General features: G+C 42.1%; 2 protein-coding genes across 2 annotated transcripts in view; one reads left to right on the forward strand and one right to left on the reverse strand.

The window, feature by feature from the left end:
* LOC310895139 (ATP-dependent translocase ABCB1-like) overlaps nucleotides 1–3,358 on the forward strand; it is a 47,533-nt gene extending 44,175 nt beyond the window's left edge. Inside the window, exons 27-28 of the mRNA XM_083826019.1 lie at nucleotides 750–896; nucleotides 1,584–3,358. Of these exons, the coding sequence (XP_083682145.1) occupies nucleotides 750–896; nucleotides 1,584–1,781 (345 nt within the window). The 3' untranslated portion in view covers nucleotides 1,782–3,358. The remainder of the gene's footprint in view (nucleotides 1–749; nucleotides 897–1,583) is intronic.
* Nucleotides 3,359–3,484: 126 nt separating this feature from the next.
* Nucleotides 3,485–24,023, reverse strand: CROT (carnitine O-octanoyltransferase). The gene is made up of 17 exons (XM_083826037.1): nucleotides 23,866–24,023; nucleotides 23,449–23,572; nucleotides 18,455–18,579; nucleotides 17,369–17,550; nucleotides 17,063–17,187; nucleotides 14,310–14,418; nucleotides 11,976–12,069; nucleotides 11,756–11,881; nucleotides 11,226–11,327; nucleotides 10,510–10,593; nucleotides 10,298–10,405; nucleotides 9,902–10,032; nucleotides 8,384–8,507; nucleotides 6,480–6,558; nucleotides 5,789–5,882; nucleotides 5,492–5,611; nucleotides 3,485–4,433 (listed from the first exon to the last, which is right to left on the reverse strand). The coding sequence occupies exons 2-17, from the start codon at nucleotides 23,561–23,563 to the stop codon at nucleotides 4,313–4,315; spliced, it is 1,839 nt and encodes a 612-aa protein (XP_083682163.1). The 5' UTR covers nucleotides 23,564–23,572; nucleotides 23,866–24,023; the 3' UTR covers nucleotides 3,485–4,312.
* Between the last annotated feature and the right edge of the window lie 1,952 nt (nucleotides 24,024–25,975).

A 25,975-nucleotide genomic window follows, 5' to 3' on the forward strand; every position in this document is an offset into this window, starting at 1 on the left:
GAGATAATAAACTTCCACAGATTTAGGAGATGTGTGAGTTTTTCACGCAAAGTCTCATCCCTCAGACACAAGATATATGTTAGTTTACATAGCAGGCAGTCAAGAAGCCTAACAAATAGGGGAATGCAGAGTTGGAATCAAATTTCTCGAGTGAATTTCTGTTAGCTTGAAGGGTGTGAGGCAGGTGGGATTTTGAATTTGACTGGTTCAAATTAGTCCCTTGAAAACTTAGAACTTGGATTTGGTTCATCTTAAAGTGTCTCTCAGGCTGTTTCCTTCTTACTGAGAACGGGGTGGTGAAAGAGGAGCTGACTGCCCAGGCTGTCGGGTGCTGAGCTGAGGCCGTTGGGTTTGCGATGTCACAGCCATGCCTGCCACCCCGCTTCTCTGCACCGCAGTTCCTCACCCAAAACCAAAAGACATTGCTCTTGCTCAGCATCACGGGGTTTGCTCTGCAGCTAAATACGCTGGGAAATGTGCTTCGCAGCTCAGCTACTGCAGGCAGCCCTGGGCATTGTGTCCTAGGGGATCGTGCCCTAGCAGGGTTGGACCAGGTGATCTCCAGAGGTCCCTTCCAACCTCAACCCTTCTGTGATTCTCTGTAGGGTCCTCACCCACTTGGAAAGTCACTTGTGAGTCATTTGTGCTGCCCCAGAATTAAACCTAGGTGGAAATGCAGCTGAAATGTCACGCTTCACAGAATCAGATCCAAATCTAGGTTTACGCTTACGCTGCCTTTCTGTATGTAGAAATACAGTACACGTGTGGGAGACAAGGGAACCCAGCTCTCCGGCGGTCAGAAGCAACGCATTGCTATTGCCCGAGCTCTTGTACGGCAGCCCCAAATCCTGCTGTTAGATGAGGCTACCTCTGCTCTGGATACGGAAAGTGAAAAGGTACCTTGGCTGTGCAAATGGGAGCTGGGATTGCAATGGCTGGTCGTGCATTGACTGCGACATCTTCACCCACACGTTAAAACCCAAAATGGGAAATAGAAGACTTTTATGAAAATAAGTATTTGCATTTCTTCGTTATTTTCATAACAAGATAAAATGTTCCTTATGGAGTAACAGAGGCTTTTTGCCTGGCTGTAACGAGCCTCCTTTGGGAAGTGACGCAGAGGCTGCGTCCCTGCAGTTGGAGGACTTCCAGGATGCCAGGAAATAGAGGGCCTCAGGGCAGGGCAGCAGAAGCTCTCCCCACACAGCCTGCCCTGCCTTTCCGCTTGCAGCTTTTAGCAGGATGTCAGGATGCCAGCTGCATTTCAAGCACAGACCAATTGCACAAAGAACAGAAACATGGAACTATGATACAAGGCAGGCTGCAGGGAAAAACTGAAAATAAATTTGAAAATGTATCACTTTTAAAGGTTATGCGCATTGTCACCCTTGAGCAAAAATATTTAAGTTTCTTATATAAAAATATATGGTTTCTGTCCTGACCCACACCCTACATGTACAAACAGGGGGACTGAACATTCATCAGGTGTAAGTTTTTCACTGCAGGATAAATTCAAACTTGGAAGCTCAGAAGTTGCCCCAACTTTTGGTGTATTGTCTTGTGTTTGCTTGTTCATTGCGCAGATTGTCCAGGAAGCGCTGGATAAAGCCAGGGAAGGTCGCACCTGCATCGTGATAGCTCACCGCCTGTCCACCATCCAGAACGCTGACAAGATTGCCGTGATCCAGAACGGCAAGGTCGTAGAGCAAGGGACCCATCAGCAGCTCCTGGCTGAAAAAGGCGTCTACTACTCTCTGGTCAATGTTCAAAGTAGGCCATGAGTTGTATGATAAAGGGCAGCAGCTCTTGCTGAGTGCAGCTGTACGGCTGGTTCAATACTTTGTCTGAGCCTTTTAAGGGTATTTTAGTACTTCTGGTTTTGGTAAAATTCTGTACATAGCTTCCTTAAATCCCACAACTACTAAAGCAAATGTACCTCCGTTATTTAAGAACCTAATGCTCTTTGAATGTTCTGCCACCAGCACAAAAAAATATAGCTACTCAAATTAAAAACTATGTGGCCATTATGAAAAAGCCTGCCTGCCTTCCCAAACTGCACAGCAAAGGACTCAGGGTGCAGATTCTGTCTCAGGGCGCAGAGAGGAGCACCACTGCAGCACCCAGCCCTGGGCAAAGCTGGGGGGCACACGGGGAATGGAAGCGTGTACAAAAGCAGGGAGAGGGTTTCATAGAATCATAGAAATCAGTCTGTTCACCTAGAATCACAGAGTCATTAGGGTTGGAAAAGACCTCCAAGATCATCTGGCCCAACCATCCCCCTACCACCACTATCACCCGCTAAACCATGTCCCTAAGCACCACGTCCAACCTTTCCTTGAACACCCCCAGGGACGGTGACTCCACCACCTCCCTGGGCAACCCGTCCCAACGCCTGACTGCTCTTGCTGAGAAGAAATGTCTCCTCATTTCCAACCTGAACCTCCCCTGGCGCACCTTGAGGCCATTCCCTCCAGTCCTGTCACTAGTTACCTGTGAGAAAAGGCCAAACCCTTCAGGTTTCAGGGCAGAGGCACTGAACTGTGCATTGTTTTTGTGGGGAGGGAAGAGCACAGTGTCTGGCCCACTGGCAGGAGGCTCTTAAATATGTACTAGTGAAAAAGGGATGAGAAAACGATTCTGTTCAGATTTCAGGCACTGTCTTTACAGGATCATTGTAACTATGTGCTCTAACTTTGCATTCTTTCTAAACTCAAGCGACAACTATGACAGTAAGAGATATGACAACAGGTGCCCAAAAACTTTTCAGAAAAGCAGACTCTGTAAAGAAAAGAATAGCTCTTCATCGTGCAAAACCACGCCAGCACTCACAGGCATAAGGTAGCAATGTATTCCTTAATAGAGATGTGGCCCAAAGTGCTGTACCAGGTATGATTGTTTCTGAATATTTCTGAATAAATGCACATGCAAACCACAGCAGTGGAAAAAGGAAGCCTGTTGGGAGTGGCAGCTGACTCTGTCCCATCGGTGCTGGAACTTGGCTCCTGTTCCCAGCTCTCCACTGTGCTCCTTCCCCATGGATATGTTTTCCCAAATTCACACATACTTAAAAACAAACAAACAAACAAACAAATAAACAACTGTTTAACACTTCAGGGACCATGTGGGACTAAAGCATGGAGCATGAACTTAGTAGGGCAACCTTCAAATCAAAGATGCTTTACTCCTTACAACAAATAAATAAAAATTGAGATTGTTCTTGCTACTGTGGAAAAAAAAATATATGCTACAGAGCTCCTGGAGGGCAAGGGGACTGTTTCAGTGTCAGCTGAGGATTAGTTGTTGCAGTAAAACAAATTATCCTTGATCTCTCCCAAAACTCCAAAAAACGGAGAAGAGAGCAAACAACGCGTACTTTAGAATCTCCATTTCAAGTTCAGCATCTGTTCCCCAAGATCGTCTATTTCACAAAGTCTAGTCAACGCAGATCAAGCATCAACTTAAAAATAAATCAAATTTAAAAAAATGATTTTTAGAAGAATTTTATTTAAAGAGAAGAAAATACAAAACTGCTCAAAGACAGGAATCAAAAGTCTTAAAATCCTGAGAGTCTCATCAAGATGCATTCAGTGCTTACTGTTACTGTGTATTACTAGTATAAAGCAGCAGAGAAATTCACAGCTCACTAGAAGATGTAAACTCTGAGGAATTTGGAATTAATATACTACTGTCTTTATTACTGAAGGCTTTTTTAAAATACTTCAGATTGCAGTGCCTTTATATTATAAATGCAGTGGGAATATCCCCATACGCGGATACAACCTTTATTTGATATAATCCAGGTAGCAGAAGTGAAAGATACCTCACAAAAGAGCACAGCCTGATGGAGGCAGCCCTTCTATTTCATAAACCACTACGAACAGGCAGCACAGTCACCTAAGAGGAGAGTGTGGTTACTCTGAAGTACACAGGTAAGTGCTCCACTGGCATGAACAGTATCATTAGACTACAAAGTATTCTATGTGTTACTACTAAGATCATAAATACAAATCTCCCATAAATTCTCCGTTTCCAACACCATATCTCCCAAGTATGTTTGCATTGTTGAGGCATGTTTTAATATTGCATAGTTTGACATAGATCAAATACTACTACTTGCATTGCTGTTGCAAATGGCTACATTACTTTTAAATGGGCACTGTTACCACAGTAAATCCCATGAACACAGGTAGATTTCACACAGATCATTACAAGTCTGAGCTTGAATACAACAGTTCTCTTGAGTAGTGTTTCATTTACAAGTTCTGCATATAACCTGCCAGCTTGCACAGGCTCTTTCATATCATTATCAACCTTATAACTGAGTTGTAATTGTTAACTGCAGTATGTCCTGAAAACACCGGAATACGGTTCTGCACAGCACTTCTGCGCTGGTCTCTGGGCATGATTTCCAGGAAGAACAGTTAACGATAATCCTGTCAATACAGAAAACAATGAAGTTATTACTCTTAATTATCATGGTCTAAAATAAGTCATAAAAATTAGCCTCAAAAATCAAATTATCAACAAGTTCAGAAGCAAAAATTAGCAAATAAACACACCATCCCAACATACAGATTTAAGGATTCAAACCCCCACGGCCTTCAGTAAAAATGACAGTGTTTACAGATCTTGAAACTAGGTATTTTGATTTAAATACCCATTTCTACATACACTCTGACATAATTTTTCTGCTTACATTTGAAAATGCAGAGAAGAAATACAATTCACAGAAACTAGTTTAAAGTACTTTCTGTCTATTTACCTAATCTTTATTTATGCTAACAGAGCTACAGGAAAAAGTATAATTGGTTTGTATTTTCAAACTGAATCTAATCTACAGTAAAGTCTTTATTTAGTTTTAGAAACTAGTCATCAAACTACACCTGAATCACAAAATAGCAGGTTATCTCAGCACACTGTAATCAAAGTAATTTACTTGATTTGGTGAACAAGTGGTAATTGTTGTCTGTAGACTAACAAGCCAAAGCTAGATATTTCCAAATGCTACCATTTTATGAGAAGTGAAGCCAAATACTTTAGCTTCTTCTTCGTTGAATCAAGAGGTGTGTGCATCACCGTCAAAAAATGATGGACAGTGTGCTCACCTGTGCTCCATCTGTCTGTCGGTCAATAGCTACTTTTTAAAAACACCTTTGCATGTGTTACGCTTAATGATCTCTAAGGAGAAAGCTTATTTTAAATCTTATTTTAAAGGTTAACTTCTGTTGTTCCCCCCTTCACCTGCCCAACTCTTTCCTTTCTGCTCACTGTCAGCATCTAGGTGCTCGTGTCACCTCCACCATTTGTCCTTCCTCCCACACGTGCTTTCCCAGAACGTCAATGCCTCTATTCTCCTCTACCTCACTTCTCAACCTTTTCTGACATGTTCAACCACGTTTCATCTTTTCCTTCCTTCCCTCATAGTCGTTAGCTATCTTTCCTTTTGTGATACAGAGAGAGAATGAAGGCCCAAATGAAATGACAAACTCACCTGTCATCTCGGATTGCATAGAAAAAGCCATAGCCATGGTCTACCATAGGTAGGGCACATCCACTGAATCTAGTGTAGCCAGTCAGGCTAGTTGAAAGAACGAAATTCCCACCTCCTCCACTGCAAAACACCACAAAACGAAAGCAGCATTTTTAAAGTTAATTTCAAAGTGCATTTTACAAAAAAGTTATTTTGTCCTAGAGATCAGAAAATCATCAGGCTTGAGGTCAATGTAACAAAGTCAGTCCTCAGTTACCAAGGGACACCGCTTCCCCGCAGGACAAGACCCCCGGTTACCTGGCTGTGAAGGCAGGATCCACATAAAGTTCTGGCACTGGGAGTCCTTGCTCCTGGGCTATGAGCAGGAGACCCAGGAGATGACGGTCAAATCCTGTCAAAGAAACGCACAAACTGCATCATTAACAGCACCTTTTCCCGCTTTTCTGCTTTTTCTTTTCCGGATAGCTGAAGCTCAAATAGCAGCTGAAGGACAGAAAATGACACAGTCTAGCAAAAAACAAAACAAAACAAAAAACACAAGATTCACACTGTGGCACACAAAACCACTTCCCAAATATCTGGTAATGTTTGGGTATATTTTGGTAATTATATTTGGTAAGAGGCCTTCAACACTTTCAGTTTGCAACACTGAGCCCAAATGCAAATAAGCTAAGTAATACAGACCCTGCGCATACCCTGCAGAAAACAAAACCCAAGAAAAACTTCTATTTCAGCATGGAGGAGGAGTTCGACACACTGAAATTGGCCCACCAGCAGAAAAACTGAATTAACATTTAAAGTGAAAATGTATTTAGGGTGCAAGGAAGGGTACAAGGAGTTGGTTTTAGTTCCTCTTCCCAAAATTACTTACATATAAAATGTTAAGGGGGTAGTTTTATGGAGCACAAGAAGACAGAAGATATATTAGCATACAGAAATGTTCCCTTTCCACCCACAAGGAAAGAAATAACTTTGGATCCAAGAGTACCTCTTCCATTCTCACATTCTTTCCTCAGCTTATTGTGCTTTGCAAATGCTGCATGCATCAGCTGTAGGCGTTCATATGTCTGTTTAAAGTAAGGGGAACAGGTTAAAAACAAAACAAAACAAAACAAAAAACACAAGTAACACATTACAAAGCACTGATCAGCAAGTTTTTCCCTTTCACGACTTCTAGCAATTTTAGATAGAAGAAAATGGAGGAATTGAAAGGTACATTAGAACCTTGTGACTCACCCATATTCTTTTAAATTTCTCAAACTCTTTCTCCCAAATCCAAATTCCTTTTTCATGAGAACTTGCTCATTTGTTCCCTGTATCTGCATTCTGTTATTCAGGTCATTTTTGCACTGACTAATATTCTAAGCCTCATGCTCTTTTCCAAACAAGCTGAAAGAATGCTGCAAGGTAGCCACTGTAAACTAGAGAAATTAAAACCAAAAGTCTTCTACCACTTACTTAGAAAGCCCATGAGCTTTTAGCAGGTCTGGCTGCGTTTATATGAGCGTCATTTTCCGTGACAAAAAAAAAAGAAAAAAAAGTAAGAAAAAAATTGTGAAGAGAAAGCAGAAAAAAGTGCATCTTGCCTCTTTACCCTAATTAAAACATACACATCTTGGCTTGTACTTAGGTCCTGCTAGCTCTTTAACTACTCAAGGAGCACCTTCTATCTTTGTACTCGGTATGTGCGAGGCTGCAGCACGGAATGCGAACCACTGCCAGTAGCCACTCTATTTGGATAAAAACCAAGCTGCTAAGCTCACAAGGGGAAAAAGAAAATGTCACACAAACGGATTTTCTTCCAAAGCACCTAACTTCAGGTAGTTTCAAGTACCTTAAGAGTAGCCTTCTAAGCATGTTTATTTCAATGCCATTGAGCAGATTAAATGCTATTAAAGCCCCCTAAGAGATTATCATAAAGAAACAGCACTAGGAGGACATTTGGAGATAATGACAAAAAGAAAGAGAAGGCTACTGTTAGGGCTGGAAGTAACAAACCTCTCTGTGTATTGTCCATAAAAGCCTGATAATTGGTTAGAAGATAACTGAATAGCAGGGAAACAACAGGAGCCCATACGTGCAATAGGAAAGCAGATGTAACTAACGGCACGAAAGCTGAGTTTTAAAGCTGCAGCATATGCCACAAGAAGACAGTGAAGACCAGGAAAATCCACTCTTTAGGACTAATCATCCATCACACATACTTCCTGACAGCTATACTCCTCTGTTTCTCAGAGACATTAACAATCTGTAACCTCTGAATTTCCTTAGAGATGTGTAGCCCTATGTTCCAAATCTTCTCCTTCCATCATTTCTCACGCTCTGAGCAATGTGCACTGAGGACAACAGAAGGAGCTTTTGTACAGCTTTCACTTGGCAAGAAAGGCATGAAATCCCTCGCCAGCCATGCACTACAGGGTAGTTGCTGGGAAAAGGAAAGGTCACTGGCTGAGCTATTCAGAGGCAAGCTCTGGAATACATTCCTGTTGCCACTAGGACACAAGCAGATTTCAACCTCGCTCTTGGACTCAATGATTAGATTAACATTTCCCTATTTCACTTTAAAATTAAAACAACAGAACCACTCCATGGCAGAATACACTGGTACCCAGCCGGTTACTTTCTGAGGCATGAAAATCAGTGTGAATATAACTCAAGACAGACTTGAAAACCAAGTGTAAATAGAAAAAAAAATCAAACCAAGCCCACGCACGACGGCTCACCTCAGTCCCAGCAACCGCAGCCAGACCTCAAGCAACCCAACATTTGCAATTTGTCTTACTGGAAACAAGCCGACTCCCATTAATGAGACAGTAGGAAAGTGAATTTTAAGCAGTTCAAATGACACGCCTTCTAAACACATTATGATTAAAGTAGGATTTCTGTATTTACACTGGCAGAAGGATCCAGCATGGATTTGCACCACTCCACTGCTTCCACAGTGCACGGTCTCATGGTCTCTGTGCGGCCGTGATAGAAGCGCCTGGTCATTGCAGTCTCATAGCAGCAGCCCGGACTGAGAAGAAAAATGAGGGAAGAATATCTCATCAACTTCACAAAACTATTTGCTCTCTCCAAGAAAAAAAATGTTCTGTGAAGTATCCTATGCATCCAGCCCAGTTACAGCCATCCGTAAGCCCCTAATTTGTGTGTGTGCATGTGTATCTGAAAAGGAGCCGCAAAGGAGCTCTGCAAGCTTTTACGAGATAGACGCCTGAAAAAGCGCCAACGCTGTAATCACTTCTTGAAAGGCTGGCTTGTCATGGCTATTTTCTGCTGATTAAAGATGTACTGTACTAGTTTAACTAAGCTGAATTTATGCAGCATTCAGTTTCACTATGTATTTCCATCAAAGAAACCATCTAACACCACACAAAAGCTCAAAACTTAAGAGACACACCTGACGTAAGCAGTGTTTTCCAACGCTCACTGTTTATACGGGAAAGGCTCAAATCTCTTGCATACTGGCACTCACCTAGAGAGAGTCACACACTCTCTGGAGAGTCCCCAGCTCTATCATATTCTACCATTTATACAATTGAAATGCAATGTAATAGTGTGTTTAAAACAGACTTAACAGGCTATTTTAGTCAGACAATTTATTCCAATGTTTAGCAAACCAAGATCTAGCCTGTCCGATAGGACGAGCACCTCCAGTGACTAAACGCCATACTCACATGATGAAACCCTCTTTTTTTCCGAAGCAAGCAATACTTGCTAGGTCAGTAATGACTCATCCAAGCCATAATCATGGCTAGCTAGCAAAGAGAAATTTGGGAACACCAGTACCAGGAAGAACAGTGTCTTTTACCAAGAATCCAAAATAAAATGACACACACAAAACTGCTGAGCCACGCTTCTGGAGGGTCCCTGTCTCTATTACTACACCCAAACTTCCATAATTAATGGTGCTGAAGGAAAGTGAGGCACTGAAGTCTAAGAGTTCTTTTACAGCTTTGGAAGCCTAACGATTTTACTGATGGCTGTCAGCTGCTACAAATAAAGATTTCTACTCCATCTGAGCAACTGTTTGGCATTAAGAAATCCTGACCCATTGCAAGTTTGCCATTTGCCCCGTTATTTACTTTGTACAGTCCAAACTCATGTTGTTATGGACTTTTGTCTGCCCTCCATTCCATAGTATGTATGCACATGATCCCTGTGAGGGTAACAAGGACAATTCTTCTGAAGCCAAGAGCAGAAGCCCCTTGAATTTCAGTGGTGCAAAACAAGGCCTTATTTGATCTTCAAAGCAAACAAAACAAAGCAAAACCTTGCTTCTTCATTCTTTTATCCCTATAGCAAGTTATACAGTGGCACTGCAAGGCCCCTGCATTACATCTCCAGACCCACGCCTCTATTCAATGCTCTGTTTTTTCATTCATAATCTGGGTAATGAGCTTTTCTTACCGCCCGTGACATTTGTAATAAGCCAGCTGAAGGGCAAGCTGCACAAACGTATCAGGATGAAGTTTCTTCTTCCTAATCAATGCTTTGCCAAAGGATGTGAAGGCGTAACTCACTAGTTCCAGTTCAGATACCTGTTAAGCCACAGGAGGAAAAAAGAAAAAACAAACAAAACACACAGAAGTCAAGTCATTTCAAATATCACAACTTGGTTCACTTCAAATGAAACATATTCAACACAAAGCAAAAATGGTACAAATTTAACCATGGTTTTAAATCCCCTAAGTCATCAATTCATAACATATTTACCTCTGTTGTCTGGCAGAAAGAACAGCTAAAACCACACAAACGCAATGAAAAAAATCAATGACAATTAGGAGAAACAGCAAGAAATTTCACCTTTTTGTAATATATTTCTTTAGTACGTCCAATTTCATCAATAACCTTTTGGTCCACCGTGAATACAAGTTCCTCTGGCCATGGAAGATCCCTCACTTTATCTGATCCCTGGGAGCAGGCAGACAGAAAAAAAAAGGGAGAAAACAGAAAATGTTACCCATAAAAAAAAATTGACACTAACTAATACATTTGAAAGATTAAAGTATACGTACCTTCCATTTTCCCTCGTTCTCAATAATCTTGCCATCGGTATACACTAACATGGTAATTAAAGCCATGGCATCAAAAGGAGAATGCTGGAATCATACAGGACGAGATATTGCATTATTTGCATGACTGCAAGAGGATCATATTGTTTTGGTTTTTTTCCCCTACCCCACTTCTTATCCCCACAGACTAGCAGCTTTACAACAGAGCGTTGGACTTGTTTTTCTAGTTCTTCTACAATACTTATAGAACTACTGTAAGTCCACCTGCTGTTTTGACTGCTCTGCATCTAGATAGGCACAGCACAGCACAGCTGTAGAGAAGCAGATTGCAGGCAGGTTGTAGACCTTTATGGCCACTTAAGAACTGTCATTTAAGAATAAAAACAATCTGAGTTTAAGAACACACTTGTTCAACATAAGGAATTCATTTTTAGCCTTCTCATGCAATTTACTTCCGAAACTAACGAGGGAGTGTTAAAGACAGAAATAAGATTAGGATTTCAGAGCTCATGTTCTTAAAGCAGGTATGGTATAACATCGATCGCTGTAAAAGCAGACTGCTTTTGGAAACTTGCCAGACAAGCTGCCCAGAAAACCAGGCTAAACTAAAAAGGAACATGTTAAACATTTAATACTCTGAAAGGGAAAACTTACTAAGTAAATACTTGAAAGGTTTATAAGGGGAATTGTGTTTGTGTTGTGTTTTTTTTTCAACTTACGTCACAGAATGCACTGCTGGTTCCATTGGAAAAGAAAATGCAATTGTAGGATTTATCTCCCCAGCGCACAGTTGGATCACCCACTACCCCCAGCCTCGTAACCTAAAGCAAAAATTTTACACTGTGGGTTTTCAGAAATACGAAGTACGCTGCCAACCTCTGTCAGCCAAAACTAACCTACATTAAGATGGTGAGGCCTGCCCAATAGAGAAGACATTTTCATGCAACTAAAGATGAAACAATTAAGAGTGGTAACAAGTTGATGACTATATTTCTAAGGACCCTGAAGCATGGAGAGCAAAAAGACTACAAAGGTCTATTTCCTCTATTCTCACTTACAATATCCTAACAATTCAAACAATTTAATTATTCCTGTGGATCAACAAGAAACATTATCTGCACATTGATCTGCTTCATTTTCTCAGTTATAAAGAAGCAAGGTGCTACTTTACCACAGAAAGAACATGCACATATGCAGAGAAAAAAGCTATATAAAGGGCAGATAAGAACTATCGAAAATCTTTAGCTACCTCGGTGTAGTTCTCAGGAGTTACATGGGGACTAGAATCATCCAGGCAGACGGTGAACAAACTTTTCTGAATCTTTTCAAGATGGGCTAGGTTGTTTGGATCAAGACCAATTAAATATTCACGTATCTAGAAAGCAGGAAATGGCAGAGCTAAGTGAAATGAAGTATTTGCAGTGGTCACAAATTTTTTTACGAGGAAAAAACTGTCGAAGGATTCCAACCTCTGCCCATTTTGTCCTTTCATTGCTTGTCAAGACTGCCAGTCCTGGTCCAGCTGGTTCACTATGGCATCTTTTCTGGATATATGTAAGTTGCCTATAAGAAGATTTCAAAAAGCTAAAGTTAACAAGGAACATACGAAGATGTATCAAAAACATCGTTTTTATCTCTCTCTTTCTTTTTTTCTCCTGTCGAGCTGTAACTTTTGTTCCACATTCACAAGCTAATATGAATTTTAAGGAGGGTCTGAGGGAGCTGATTTGTGTGAAGGGCAGCTGAAAATCTGCTTTGTGTTCAGTCACTAACAGACAATTCCAATTGCAGTTGCCAGCACAGTACAGACTTACATGTAAACTACCATGACCCTAAAGTGCTAAGCATGCACTTAGATCAGTTTAAAACTGGATTTAAGTCTTCAACAGGGAAGATCAGTCTTTCCTGAGCAACAAGTCAGCAATACTGCAGGTCTCCAGCTTTTATAGCAGCTAATGAGACACAATGGAAAAACTTTCACTCAAGAAAAAAAATAGAATTTACAGAACAGTAACTGCAGTACATCCTAAATGGAGAGACTCAGCTACACAAGAATACTTCTTCCTACTGGTTCCTTACGCTGCCCCTTTGAAGAGCTATTAACAGAGCGCTACTTTGCCAACAGAAAGTTTTAGGGTTTTTGTCCGTATTCTAGTTGTTCACTTCCTTGTTGCTTGCTTGATCTAACTTGTACAACTATGTAAGTCAGAAATACAGATGTTGAATCCTGAAGTACCAAACTTTCAAAAAAAAAAAAAGTGATATTTGAGCTTCTCTATTTTTTGCCTTGCCTAAGGAAATGGGTCACCCATCTTTTGCCAATTTTAATTGGCAAAAAAATTGGATTTTTTTAAAAAAAGCCTTCTGCTGTGCTCTATAACCAGCACTTGCACAAATGCCATAAATTCTTCCTAGATCATAGAATCACTTAAGTTGGAGAAGACCTCGATGAAATGTACAATCCCTCTCTAGCAAGTAGATGCATATAGATCTGAAATTGATCAGAAGGGGCTTATGCTGAAACTACCTCTGTATGTGACATTAGAGCTGAGAGAGCAAATCCTGTGGACGTAACTACTGCCAGTTTGAAAAGCTGTCACTTCTGCATGCTACTGGGAGAGTGGAGATGCAGCATGGAAAAGCTTGAAACATAGCAAAATTTATTATTTAAAGAACCAAATTATTTCTCTCTGTTTCTTTGCAGCAGTTCAGGAGTATGAAAAGAACCACGAACGTGGTCAGTTATCCCTGGTCTTGCACAAACACATTGAAAGAAAATGAAATGCTGCTGCACTGCTCTGTAACTAGCAGAAAATCAACTTATACTTGGATTTTTGACGGCTGCACTCACCAACAGGAATTCCAACCCCTCTATTCTTTTCAAAATTAACCACAGATGGATTAGGTTTGAAACGTTATCAAAAGGATAGTCGTGCTTCATCCTTGATAGATTTGGGCCCCTCACTACAAGAAAGACATGGAGGTGCTAGAGAGAGTCCAGAGAAGGGCTACGAAGCTGGTGAGCGGTCTGGAGAACAAGTCTTACAAGGAGCAGCTGAGGGAGCTGGGGTTGTTCAGCCTGGAGAAGAGGAGGCTCAGGGGCGACCTTATCACTCTCTATAGGTACCTTAAAGGAGGCTGTAGAGAGGTGGGGGTTGGTCTATTCTCCCACGTGCCTGGTGACAGGACAAGGGGGGAATGGGCTGAAGTTGCGCCAGGGGAGGTTTAGGTTGGATGTTAGGAAGAACTTCTTTACTGAAAGGGTTGTTAGGCATTGGAACGGGCTGCCCAGGGAAGTGATTGAGTCACCATCCCTGGAGGTCTTTAAAAGATGTTTAGATGTAGAGCTTAGCGATATGGTTTAGTGAAGGACTTGTTAGTGTTAGGTCAGAGGTTGGACTCAGTGATCTTGGAGGTCTCTTCCAACCTAGATGATTCTGTGATTCTGTAATGATGAAGTAGCACTAAGACAATTATCAGTGCAAATTGGTCCTGAAAGGAATGGTGTTACTTATAGTCCTGATAATTCCACGTCAAAAAACATCACACATAGATAATGTTTCCTACTGAAACACCTTCATTCACCCCTTTTGCATGATGTTGATGAGTGTACTACAAAAGAACAAGACTATGACTCATGGTAAGAAGATGCCATCTACTAATCCAAAATTCACTAGAATCTGAATGTTTGCAGCTGCAGGAAAAGTTGTAGTCTCTCTCAGCCCTAGCTCTTTGGAGTGAGAGGGACAGAAAAAGAACTATCTTTGGTATGCAGTTCATTTGAAACAAGGTAGTTTGAAAACCTGGAAATCTCTGGAGGAGTCAGCATGTTTCCTTCATGTATAGCATCAAATGTAAACACTCGGCCTCGACACTGGACCATTAAGTGGGACGGGCATTCACCTTCAGCCGCTGAAACAAAGCAAAACACCAAATGTGAAAATCCAGCACCAGGGATAAAGTCAGTGACAGATAAAGGAAAACTATTCAGCAAGTCCTACAGACCCATTTTTCTTCAAAATGAGGCAGACTTCATAGAGTTAAAAAGAGGATCACATTAAAAAGAATAATTTTCAAAGACCAACTTCATGATCTTACTGCAGTGTTGAAGTTTTAAGAGGTCTCAGAGAAAATCTATACAAGTACATAACTTATATACATACACCATTATTAACGACTTCAAGTCATTGTCGTTACCTAGTAGTAAACATCATTTATTCGTGTACCTTGTAGGCAGGAACACCCTCTGCCAAAACAAGAGTAATTAGTGACATTTGTTTTGTTAAAAAAAAAAAAAGGGAAGGGGGGGTGCAAAGGGGAGGGGCAGGAAACATAATGCAGTAAGCAAGTTGCTAAGACACTTTCCACTTGATTCGATTCCTGAACTGAGTCCCTCACTTCTCAGGGTGTTTATTTGACAAGTTTCAGATACGCATCTCAAGAACAGAGATGTGCACGGAAGTCAATTAGACCTGATCAGCACGTGCAAGTCTGTAAAAATGGAACTAACACACAAATTTGGACATTATACAGAAACACAGGTGGTACTGGCCCACAGTAGCTCAAGTACGTTTGCACAGCACTGTCTTATCATATCCATCTACCTGGCATTAATACTAAAAAAAAGTTGGAAAAGTTTGTGATAAAAACAGATGATAAATCTGGTTTTGGCTACATTTTTCTGAAACTGAGCCACTGTGCTACAGCTCTCGTAATACAAAACTTTGCCCAAGGACAAAGAAGAAACGTATGCTTCTTTATCCACAACTATTTAACTCAACACAAGCCCACAAAAGCCTTTATCTTAACAATCAGATTCTTATGCAGCTATCTTTATGGCTCTACTTTCTAAATTAGTTAATGCAATTCAATACAATCTGATCAAGGATGTGGAATTTCTCATTTCACGCAAACCACATTCTCACAGATCATGAAATTAAGATCTAACATAACCAAAACTAGAAGGGATGACAACAAATTAGGGCATTTTATGGAGCATCCTCCTAAACTTAGCTGTCTAAAGCAAGGGGGAGAATTAAGTTCGGAAGTTAAGATACCTACAACTCCGTGTCTGATCTCTGACTGCAGCTGGGGGAGATCTATTCAATACATTTACTGAAATCTAGTGAGCTCTTCATCTGTCCTCAGTAAGGTGTCTGCTGCAGGGTGAACCAAACAGCTCTCCAGGCTCCACTGATCAAGGTCTTTTGCCTTCATCTTAGTCTGGTCTTTGACTCCAAGCTGACATTACCGGTCAAATTTTAGGTGTCCTACTCTGCAATCTCAATCTTACGTCAAGTGTTTAGACAACGTCAGTTCCCTCTGTAGCCAAAGGAGAGAAACAGATCCCTCTCCAGATAGCAATTCCTTCTGTCTTATGTACCTGCATATCTGGATGACCCAAATCCTTCCCTAGAGGTATTCGTATTTCTCCATGAATCACACAGACAACTAATTGAACTAAGTATTTCACCTGGAGACAGACAATCTACATGGAAATGGATTTCACATGTTGTGTATGACATTAAAGATAACATAAGCAAGACTGTTTAAAGATCTTACAATATTTTAAGGTAAAAAAGGGATGTGAATGACTTGCGTATCCACAAGATCACAGCTTTGCTTAGTAAGTGTGATCATAACACTGAATTTCCACCATTCGGACTTGGTATTTAAATTGATTCTTCAATAGTAACCCTAAAATAACCCCCCAGAAATGCACCTTCAGCTTTGTGTTTTTCTCTTCACTTCCTGTGGCATGGAGATTTCCTTATATAATTTCTGTGGGGCAAGGCAATACATCTTTCCTCTTGAACTCCTGAGTCTTTCAGGAACTCACATCTCACACGATTAACTAGAGCAATGCTCCTGAACACCTCCAGACGCATCCAAATGTGTGTGTGGGAGAGGGGTGTTATGTTTTCAGTTAGCTGGTTGCTAATGCTACAATATACGTTAGTGAAGGACATTACACTTTTACTTCAGCTCTTGACCAAGCACTCCAGAAAACTGTTACGAACTTAAGAGAATGGCTTCAAGAATCTCTACGGAGTATTTTCAAGACTGAAAATAAAAGAAGTTGGCTAAGCCAAGAGCCAGCACAGCGACAGAAAGTATGTAAGAATTATCCCAACAGAATGTAACGGGAGCACACTCCAGAAAAGCATTCCAGAGAAAAGGACACAATTACAAACAATGCTGCAATTCTGTCCAAACAATACATGTAATACACCCACATTTATAATGTATGGAATTTGTGTTTTTTAATTCTTAATGCTAGCACTGTAATTCTTAGAGGCATCAGGCTGGTAACACACAATTTGTAGCAGAGCTTTCTTTTAACCTTGAATAAGGTTAAATAAGGAAGGACTAAACATCGTACCAAAAAGTCATTAGTGGATCTGATTTCTTATTTGCTTCTTTATGTAAGCACTCAACAACCAGTATCTGATTTAGTTTTTGAAGAAGCTAGTAGTTGATGGTTAAAATGACTGCTCCATTAGCCTCCAACACAAAATCATTTGCTTGTATTAAACCACAATCTGTATTTGTTTACCAGTCTTAAAATAGTTGCAGACTGAGTCTCTGGTAATTCCAGGAACCTTGCAAGTGTTGAAGAGCATTCGAAATTGGTTCATGTCCAGAACATCATCCCTAGATCTCTCTATAGGCACCTTCTCTCTGCAGTAAACAAATATACCAAAATTAAGCATGAGAGGTGATAATTATGGAAGTAAGTCAAGGTAAGACAAGCCCATCTTCTACTGTACAGACCTTGTGCCAATGAACATAAACATATTTTCACTACTAAAGTACGCACAGATCAGTAAGAAGAAATAATTGATTCTAAATATTGTCTTACTCTCGTAACAGCTCCCAGAATTTCAGGGTGTGCCATATATTGATACACGCTCTCTCTATCTGAGTGCCTTCTTTGGATGGCCAGCAGTGTTCAATATAGGGAGCAGGGCCGCCCATATTGCAGTGGATTTGCGTTGCTATGCGAAGATCAAGATAAGCCACATTCAGCCACCAGTCCTCCAGCTGAAAATGAAAAATGTTTAGCATCAGAATAACTTTCAGACATTAATTCTCTAATAATCACTGCCTGATCTGCATGGGTTTTGTTTGGTTTGTTTTTCAATGTTTTGAATAGTAGTTCCTATATAATAGAAGGCAGGAGAGTGGTTCAAAACCTAATTGTTGAGGGTAATGCTACATCTAGCTCTTCTCTTATTTGCAAGCTGTTGAAATAATATTCAATACTACTTCAGGCTATTAAACTGTAAAATTATGTAGAACTATGAAAAGTTCTTCCCTGATATTCATCATCATCTAGAACTCTTGCATGTGCCAGATCTGGCTGCTGCGAGTATCAGCCGTTACAGCACGAAGAAGGGAAGGAAAGAGAATTTGTGCGAGTGAGGATCTGCGATGGACAGTTCACAACACAGTTTTCTATCACCTGAAAATGCCCACTCCGGCATGTGTCACGTTAAGACTTGCAAAGTTCTCATGAATGGCCCCCACTGAATCCCTTCCTCAAGAAAGAGAGGGACCAAACTCTTAAGTTACCTCCCTCCCCTACATGGTAGGGTAAAGCAGGTAACAGAAGAAAGGACTGACAGACAGACAGAGCATTCAAAAGCTGGTAACTTCGCATTTTAGTTAGAGAACTCTCTTAGCTGCCCAACTGAAAAAAATCACAGATATACAAGCAAGTGTGCTCATATCCATAGGCCAAGTGGCAGATCCTAAGAAGAAAAAAAAAAAATCACAGCTAAGTGCCTCTCAAAACCATACGCTGAACAACCAGCTTATCACTTGTTCTCCAGAGAGGTGCTGATATCTTCTCTCCGAGCAAAGCAGCGGCAGTAACATGCATACACAACCGAGGAGTAAGTTCAATTACAATTTCTTACATTGTAAGAACATCCTAAATACCTACCCAATTCCTTCTTGTTTTAGCTCTTTCCAGTAATTTCTGATGCAACTCTTTGCCAATCCCATTTTCAAATTTTTTCACTATATCCTCAGTTCTTTGATATTCTTCTTCATTTAGAAATGGCTTCACTGTAAAAAAGGAAATGTTTTTAAAGAGAACTGTATGCTGAGATTTATTCCAAGATAAAGATGTCCACAGGGGAGTGGATGAAAGTATCCCAAATTTATTTTTCGTAAACATACATTTTTTTGGGGGAAAAACACCTTTTAAAAGCTGTAATTAAACCAGTGTGTTCTAAGAAAGACATAAGTACATACTTTTAAACAAATACGATGTCAGATTTCAACAATTGCTGAAAGCCTGAAATATGTAACAGGTAAATGAATCCAATCTATTTTAAACTATAACTGGAAATACCATGGAGTCCTGTGTCTTCATCAGCTGCCAAAGAACTCAACGAATAACTAAGTTTACAGGAACTCTCTACCTTAATACATTGAGCCATACATGTCTGTCACCTTACTGCACCAACTATAAGCTACTTGCCTTTATTTTCAAGCCCATCCATGGCCTACAAGCACCGTATCCATCAAATCTCAACTGTCCCTACGTTATCCCTACTTGAATGATGCTGATGACAGTTACTACTGTCCAATTTTTGTATTTTAAAATACTTCTGGATTTTTCTCGGATCATACACCATACAGTCCAAAGTTCTCCGTAAATATTTGCAGAACTCATTATTTTCATCAAAAAGCCTCCTTAAAACCTCTTTACAGTGTCATTTATTGTTATCAGCAAGCACTGCTGACGTGGGTTTGTATAGGGGTATATCTCATACGCCGTACCATGTACTAACACTGTGTACAATTTATTTTTCTGTTATGTTTATACTTAGACTGGGAAGTCACTGGCAAACAGACCTGTGGGGGCGTCCGCTCATTCAAGGCTGACACAATGAAGTCTAACTCGTATTTGAGGTTGCTGGACACTGTCAGGTATTTTCTTGTCTGTCTTGCTACAGCTAATCCTGTGACCGACTTACAAATGTTAAGAAATGAGGAAGGATACACAATTACTAAAAATTAAACAAGTATCTGTATCATCTCTAATCTAGCTTCGGGGAGAAACAATGGCTTCAAGTACTTGTCTACCCTCATGGAATTAAAATCGTACTTCCTCACAACTACATCTTGCTGGAATTACAACTGCTTGCCTTCAACCACTTTCTTCTTCTCCGCAGAATCGTGGAGCTGAAGTTGGAAGGGACCTTGGGAGAACATCCAGTCCAACACCTCAACTCAGCAGGGTCAGCTAGAGCAGGTTGCTTAGGACCACACCAGGCTTTGAGCATCTCCAAAGATACAGACCCTACAACCTCCCCGACAGCAACCTATTCCAGTGCTTGTCTACCCTCACAGTAAAGTAAGTTTTCTTATTTTTAAATGGAATGTCTTGAATTTCTGTTTGTGACTGTCGCTTCTTGTTCTGTCACTGCATACTACTGTGAAGAGTTTGCACCTGCCTTCTTCACCCACCTCCACCAGGTACTCATACACCTGACAGAATCCTCCCAAGCCTCCTTGTAATGGAGCTTTGAATACTGCTGAACTTTCTTGCTGCAAGGCTCCATTACTGGCTCATGGTTGACTTCATGTACACCAGGAGCCCAAGGGCTTTTCTGCAAAGCTGCTTTCCAGCCCCAGCCCCAACGCCACCTGTACTGGTGTGTGTGGGGGTTATACCTCCCCAGGAACAGGACTTGACATTTCCCTTTGTTGGCTGAACTCCACGAGGCGCCCGCTGGCTCACTTCTACAGGTTGTCGAGGTCCCTCTGATGGCTCTGCAACCACGCGGCGCATCAGCCACTCCTTCCAGCTCTGTGCCAGCTGCAAACCTTATTCTAGGTCAGGTTCCCAAAGCCTCATCCAACACGGCTTTGAACACTTCTAAGGGTGGGCATTCACAATCTCATTGGGTCAACCGTTCCAGTGCCTAATTACCAGTGGGGTGTAAAAATAATACTAAAAAAATCTTTGCAATATCTATTCTAAATCTAGCCTCTTTCAATTTGAAACCATTACCCTTTGTCCTATCACTACAGGCCTTGGTGATAATTCTTACATTGCCTTTCCTTTAAGACCCCTTTAGGAACTGAAAAGCCACAGTGAGGTCTTCCCATAGACATTTCTTCTCTAGGCTGAACAAAGGCAGCTCTCTCAGCCACTCTTCATAGGAGAGGTGCTCCACACCTCGAACCATGTTGGCCATTAATGAAGATGTTAAACGACAGTGAACCCCGGGGTATACCATCATAAACTTGCCTATATCTGGAATATGTGCTACTGATCACAAACCTTTGAGCCCAACAGCTGAGAGGGTTTTCAGGCCACCTGACTGTCCACTATCTAGGCCACACTTTACCAGTTCGTCTCTAAGAATGTAAAAGGAAGCTTCTGACGTGCCAAAAGCCTTGTTAAAATCAGTATTAACAGTATACATTGCTCTGCCCTCATCCACTGAGATAGTGTTATGGAAATTATGTGAGTCAAACACCATAAGAGGGCTTGACTCCAGGTTTCCACAATGTTAATAAGCCAAGAAAACAAACAAACAAACAAACAAAGAAAAAAAAAAACTTCTGAGAGAGCTTGAGCTGGGTGTTTCTGAGGAGGGACCCCAAACAAAGGGGGCCCCTAGGCAATTACACCCTTACACTCCACACCCTTACGCTCCGGTCTGCTTTGGATGGGTTCCTTTTATCACATCTAGGCGAGCTGCTTTCTCCCATCTTCTGATGTAGAACCTGCCAGTGGGCGCAGAGGCTGTCTACGTAGTCTTGGTCACCCCTCAAATAGCACCCATGCTTTCTGTGTTTATCCAGGGAAATGTGAAAAACACTAAGACTTCTATTATACTCTTGTGGAGTAGCGTAAGGAGGCCAGGATGTATCTGAAAATGGATCTTAGCTTTTCTCCTTTAGATAGGTAATGCAAAATACTGGAATTTCTTTCGTTATTAGGATAAAAATAAAGTTATTTTGAAAAGGAGCGAGGAAGACCTAACCTCGGTGGAAGAGCGTTAGCAGAGGGAACACTTAAAGAAATTGGACGTGAGTAACTCTGAGGGACTTGATGAGGTGCCCGTGAGTGCTGAGGGAGTTGGCCTTTGTCACTGAGAGGCCACGTCTGATAACTGTGCCCTGCAGATTCTGCTTTAAGTGACTTGTACAAGGGAGGATCATTGGCATCACAGCAAATACTGGATTAATGTTTCCTCCAACTTCCACTGAGACTAAAGATCAACAACAACGATCAAAATTATGAAATGGCTTATGTACAAGGAACAGTAAGTAGGAGATAACTTTAGGTTAACACATCTCTCCTCAACTGGATTTTTTTTTCATGCCGTTTATGAAAACACAGATCAGAAGCAGAAAAGCAAGAGTTCACTGTCAGGTATCATCACTCCAAGAGAGAGTTATTTATTAACTTAGAGAGCCAGCTGGATTTACAAAACTAAGCTCTGAAGGGCAATTCTGTTTTTGTATGTTCACTACTACAACAGCACAAATTAAGTTGATCAACAGCATGGAGCTGAGACAGGGGAGGGTCAGGCTAGATGTTAGGAAAAGGTTCTTCACTGAGAGGGTGGCCGGGCACTGGGACAGGCTCCCCAGGGCAGTGGTCATGGCACTGAGCCTGCTGCAGTTCAAGGAGTTTAGCCCCCGTCATTTGGGCAACGCTCTCAGACATACAGTCTGATTTTTCAGCGGCCCTTTGTGAACCCAGGAATTGGACTCAATGATCCTTGTGGGACCCTTCCAACTCAAGATACTCTATGATTCTGTGCATTACAATAAAGCAAAAGAATTTTGTTGAGACACACACGCACCCCTCTGAAAACACCTCCTTCCCCTCCCTGCTCTAAAAACCACCATTTCAACACTCTCTATCAAAAAGCGATGACATGACAAACAACAAAGAAAACCTACCACTATTGCAACGTGATATGGGACCATTTCCAATACACACAGGAAAAAAGGGAACTCAGTGAATTTCAGGATTTATCTTTTGGGAAAGGGAAATTACAGTGTAACATATTTCTGCTGAGGACAGAACTTCAGGTTTTATTCTGTTACCATTCCTGTATTACAGGTAGGATGGTAAGACACAAAGCAGACATTCAAGAGAAAAGCTCTATGTCTCTGAGCTCTGAAACTAGTTAAAGAAGCACAGGAAAAAAACCTTAAGATATTGGGTAATGTATCTTTGTCCTCCATGATGTATCAAAGTCTGGTATGATAACAAAGACCTCACCAGTCAGCTCTGCTCAGGGGCCTTTAGCCTAGCCCTAAACAGAGCTAGACACATTTGCACTTTTGTTTTCACAACTTCTCTTACACAATTGTCTTTAGACAGCTCACGTTTCAAGGCAGAAACCTCCCCAAGGTAAACCACCAAAAAAATGCCCACCTCTGGCTTTTCCTACTGCTGTATAATTAATAATGTTAATGAGAAAAGAAAAAAAATAAAAAGTTTGAAATCACTTTTTTTCCACAAAAGTCCTGAGTAAACACAGTCATGGACAAGCAAAGTAGTCATTATGCAAAACACACTTGTAGAGGGAGGAACACCTTTTGTTAGACAACTGATACAGCTAAAAAATAAAAATTAAAAAAAAATAAAGAAAGAAAGCCCTCGGGGGGGGGCGGAAAAACTAAGAAATTAACCTTCCCATATATCTGATTTCCTTTCATGCTCAAAAAAGGTAAGTGGTGTAAGGCATGAAGTTTTACTCGGGTTGCTCTGGGCATTTAGCTTCCTGTTTTGAAACTGAAAAAAGCGCTTTTGTGCCCTAACCTTGGCTGGATTCCTCAGCTCTCGAGACTGATACAGGCTGTCTGTAGGAGCACTACTTCCAAGGAGTCTCACTCAGATCGGCCTGGTTACGAGGGCACACGCCGCACTGCCGTTAAATTAGCCAAAGCCCTTACCTGACTCGAGGTATTTACTCAAAGATTCGTCCAGAGGAGGCACCGGCAGCGAAGGCAGCGAATTTTGGTACTGAAATGTCCGCTCCTCGGTGGATTCCTGCACTTGTTTCTCCATGTTGCAGGCCTGCAGCGCAACGCCAGGGCTCTCGATGAAGTTGAAGGCAGATGATTTATCTACCTACCCCGCTCCCTCCCCCCAAAACCCCTTCCGCAGGGAAACATCGCGGACGCCAGAGAGGAGGACTCGGGGGCCCGTCACCCCAAAGCCACGCTCACGGCGGGCCGACGCCCACCAAGGGGCTACCGACCGCTTCCCCCCGCGTTAAGCGCACAAACCAGGCCGCGCCCGGCAGGGCCCGGAGCCACCGGCGGCCCTACCCGAGCCGCCCGGAGCCAGCCGGGCCGGGCAGCGCTCACCTCGCCCGGCTCGTCCCCGTCGCTGTCCCCGTCGCCGCCGCTGCCTCCGGCCGGCCGCTCAGCGCCCGGGCAGCGTCACCTCTGCCCCACTTCCCAGCGGGCCCGGGAGGCGGAGCGGGGCGGCCGGGCGGGGTCGGGGCGGAGGCGGAGGGGAGGGAGAAGGGAAGGGAGCCCGAGGGCTGGGGGCCCGCGGAGGGGGTGGGCTGGAGTCAAAGGACAAAGGGGGAAAGTGTCGCTGCTGGGCTGGGGGTGGGTCTGGGCGCCTCGTCTGCGTGCCGCAGGGCACCGGCTGAGGGGCCCTTCCCAGCGGGTGCCCCCCCCCCCCCCACAAGCCCCTTGCCTTGGGGTTTCCACTGGGGAAGGGCTGGGGATCAAAGAAGGGTGTTTCTGTAACACAGAGCGGAGCAGGGTCCCGGGTTTGTGTGCAGGCTGTTAGCAGGGCGTGTGGTTGGGAGGCCCGTAGGGTAGAGTGTTGGTGAGCAGCCCCACCACGGGAGTGGAGGCGAACACGAGGGTAAGAGCAGGGTTTAGAGCAGTCCTTGCTTCTGGAGCAAGTGCTTTGCCACACTTGGGCTGGGCAAGCAACACAAGGCTTACCCAGTCTGACTTGCCACGATTAACCAGGTTTCTGCATTCAGAGACACCCGGCACGCTGGAAGGGTTGCTGCCACCCACACGCGTAGGTGGGTGGTGTGCAACCGGGAGCTATGGCTCAACCCAGAGACATCCTCCTCTCCCCCTGTCCTTTCGGGGACCTGGTTGCTTGGAAGAGCTTCCAAGACCCTCAGGCCTTAAGGGCGACCTTTCAGCCAGTGATAAAAAGCTGTCGGACATGACTTAGCCAACATGGGCAGGATAGGGTGGTGCATGTCAGGCTGTCCACATTGTGCAAGAGGTAGGAGGTATAATCTGATTTTAAAATAAATAAATAAATAAACACTGTTTAACAAGGGATTTGTAGTGTGTAATAGTTATTTTTAAGTAGGCTTACAGGCTTAATTCAGGTTTCAGTTCACAGCTATAAATCTAGTTTTGTACAAGCAAAAGAGGACAGAAAACACTGCAAATTATTTTTGCAGTCCTTGGTAATTATACCATATCTTCATCATTCTTCCCACTGAAGCTTTAGTACTTGTGAATTGAAGAAGATCACGTTGTTTCATAAACGGAATCACAAATGGCAAACTTTTGAAATACTGCCTTGAAGTCTTTAGTTTTAGAAATGGGAATTACTATGATGTTACGTGAATTGGGACCTAGCCAAAAATTTTCCATCCGCACGTTTTAAATAACACCAAGACATGCTAATGCCCTATTCAGACTGTAAAGGTGGAAGCAGGAGAATTTTATTTTTTTTGCATTGTTCTTCAGTATTTTACTTGCATAGGAGCACACCTAGCATAGATGCAGTGAAAGCAAAGTAAGGAAAATCAATTGTTCATCTGCTGAATTGCTGCTTAATCCTGCTCTTCTGTTGTTGCTCAAAAGAAGGATTATTGTCTAAATCTGTACATTTCTAGAGCTAGAAGATTAAGGACAGAAAATGACATAATGGGGATCACATCTTCTTTTTTTGCCTTTTTTTTTTTTTTTCTCCCATGGCCTTAGCATCAATTTTAAAACCTGCCACACTCAGAGTGAAATTTCAGCACTGCTATATGTTATCTATGTTATCACTCACAGCTAATCTGAACAGACCTTTGTTCCTTGACTTCTTTCCTTCTATGCATCATACTTCCAGTTACAGCAGTGGCACATTCTGGCCACTTCCCTGTTGCTATACGCCTTTGCTGCCAGAATGGCTTCCATGTTGCTAATCTCGCTATCCTTCCTCTGAGTCACTTTGTTCAGTCACCTTTTGCTTTGTGCAGTTACCTGTAAAGCAGCTACTTGTTGTTTAACGCACACAAAAATAGGTAAGATTAATGACCTACTAAAGTAGCGTTGGTACGCTAAACATCCCCGGAAAGTCATCTGTCGTGTCTTTCTAAGTCAGATGGAAGAGTCAGCTTTTATTGCCCCTTGTGACAAGTGCTTGCTGTTGCAATCTTCCACTTCCTTTTTTTCATTTTAGATTTTATCTTTCTGTCTTAATGTCTTTCCTCTTGAA

Source organism: Anser anser, assembly GCF_964211835.1.
Source record: "Anser anser genome assembly, chromosome: 2".
NCBI lineage: Eukaryota > Metazoa > Chordata > Aves > Anseriformes > Anatidae > Anser > Anser anser.

Coding starts and splice junctions, on each gene's coding strand:
- CROT (XM_083826037.1), bottom strand. CDS start 23,563: ATGGAGAAACAAGTGCAGGAATCCACCGAGGAGCGGACATTTCAGTAC. Junction 17,551..18,454: donor CTAAAACAAGAAGGAATTGG/GTAGGTATTTAG, acceptor TTTCATTTTCAG/CTGGAGGACTGGTGGCTGAA. Junction 6,559..8,383: donor TGCTGGATCCTTCTGCCAGT/GTAAATACAGAA, acceptor TACTTTAAACAG/ACATATGAACGCCTACAGCT.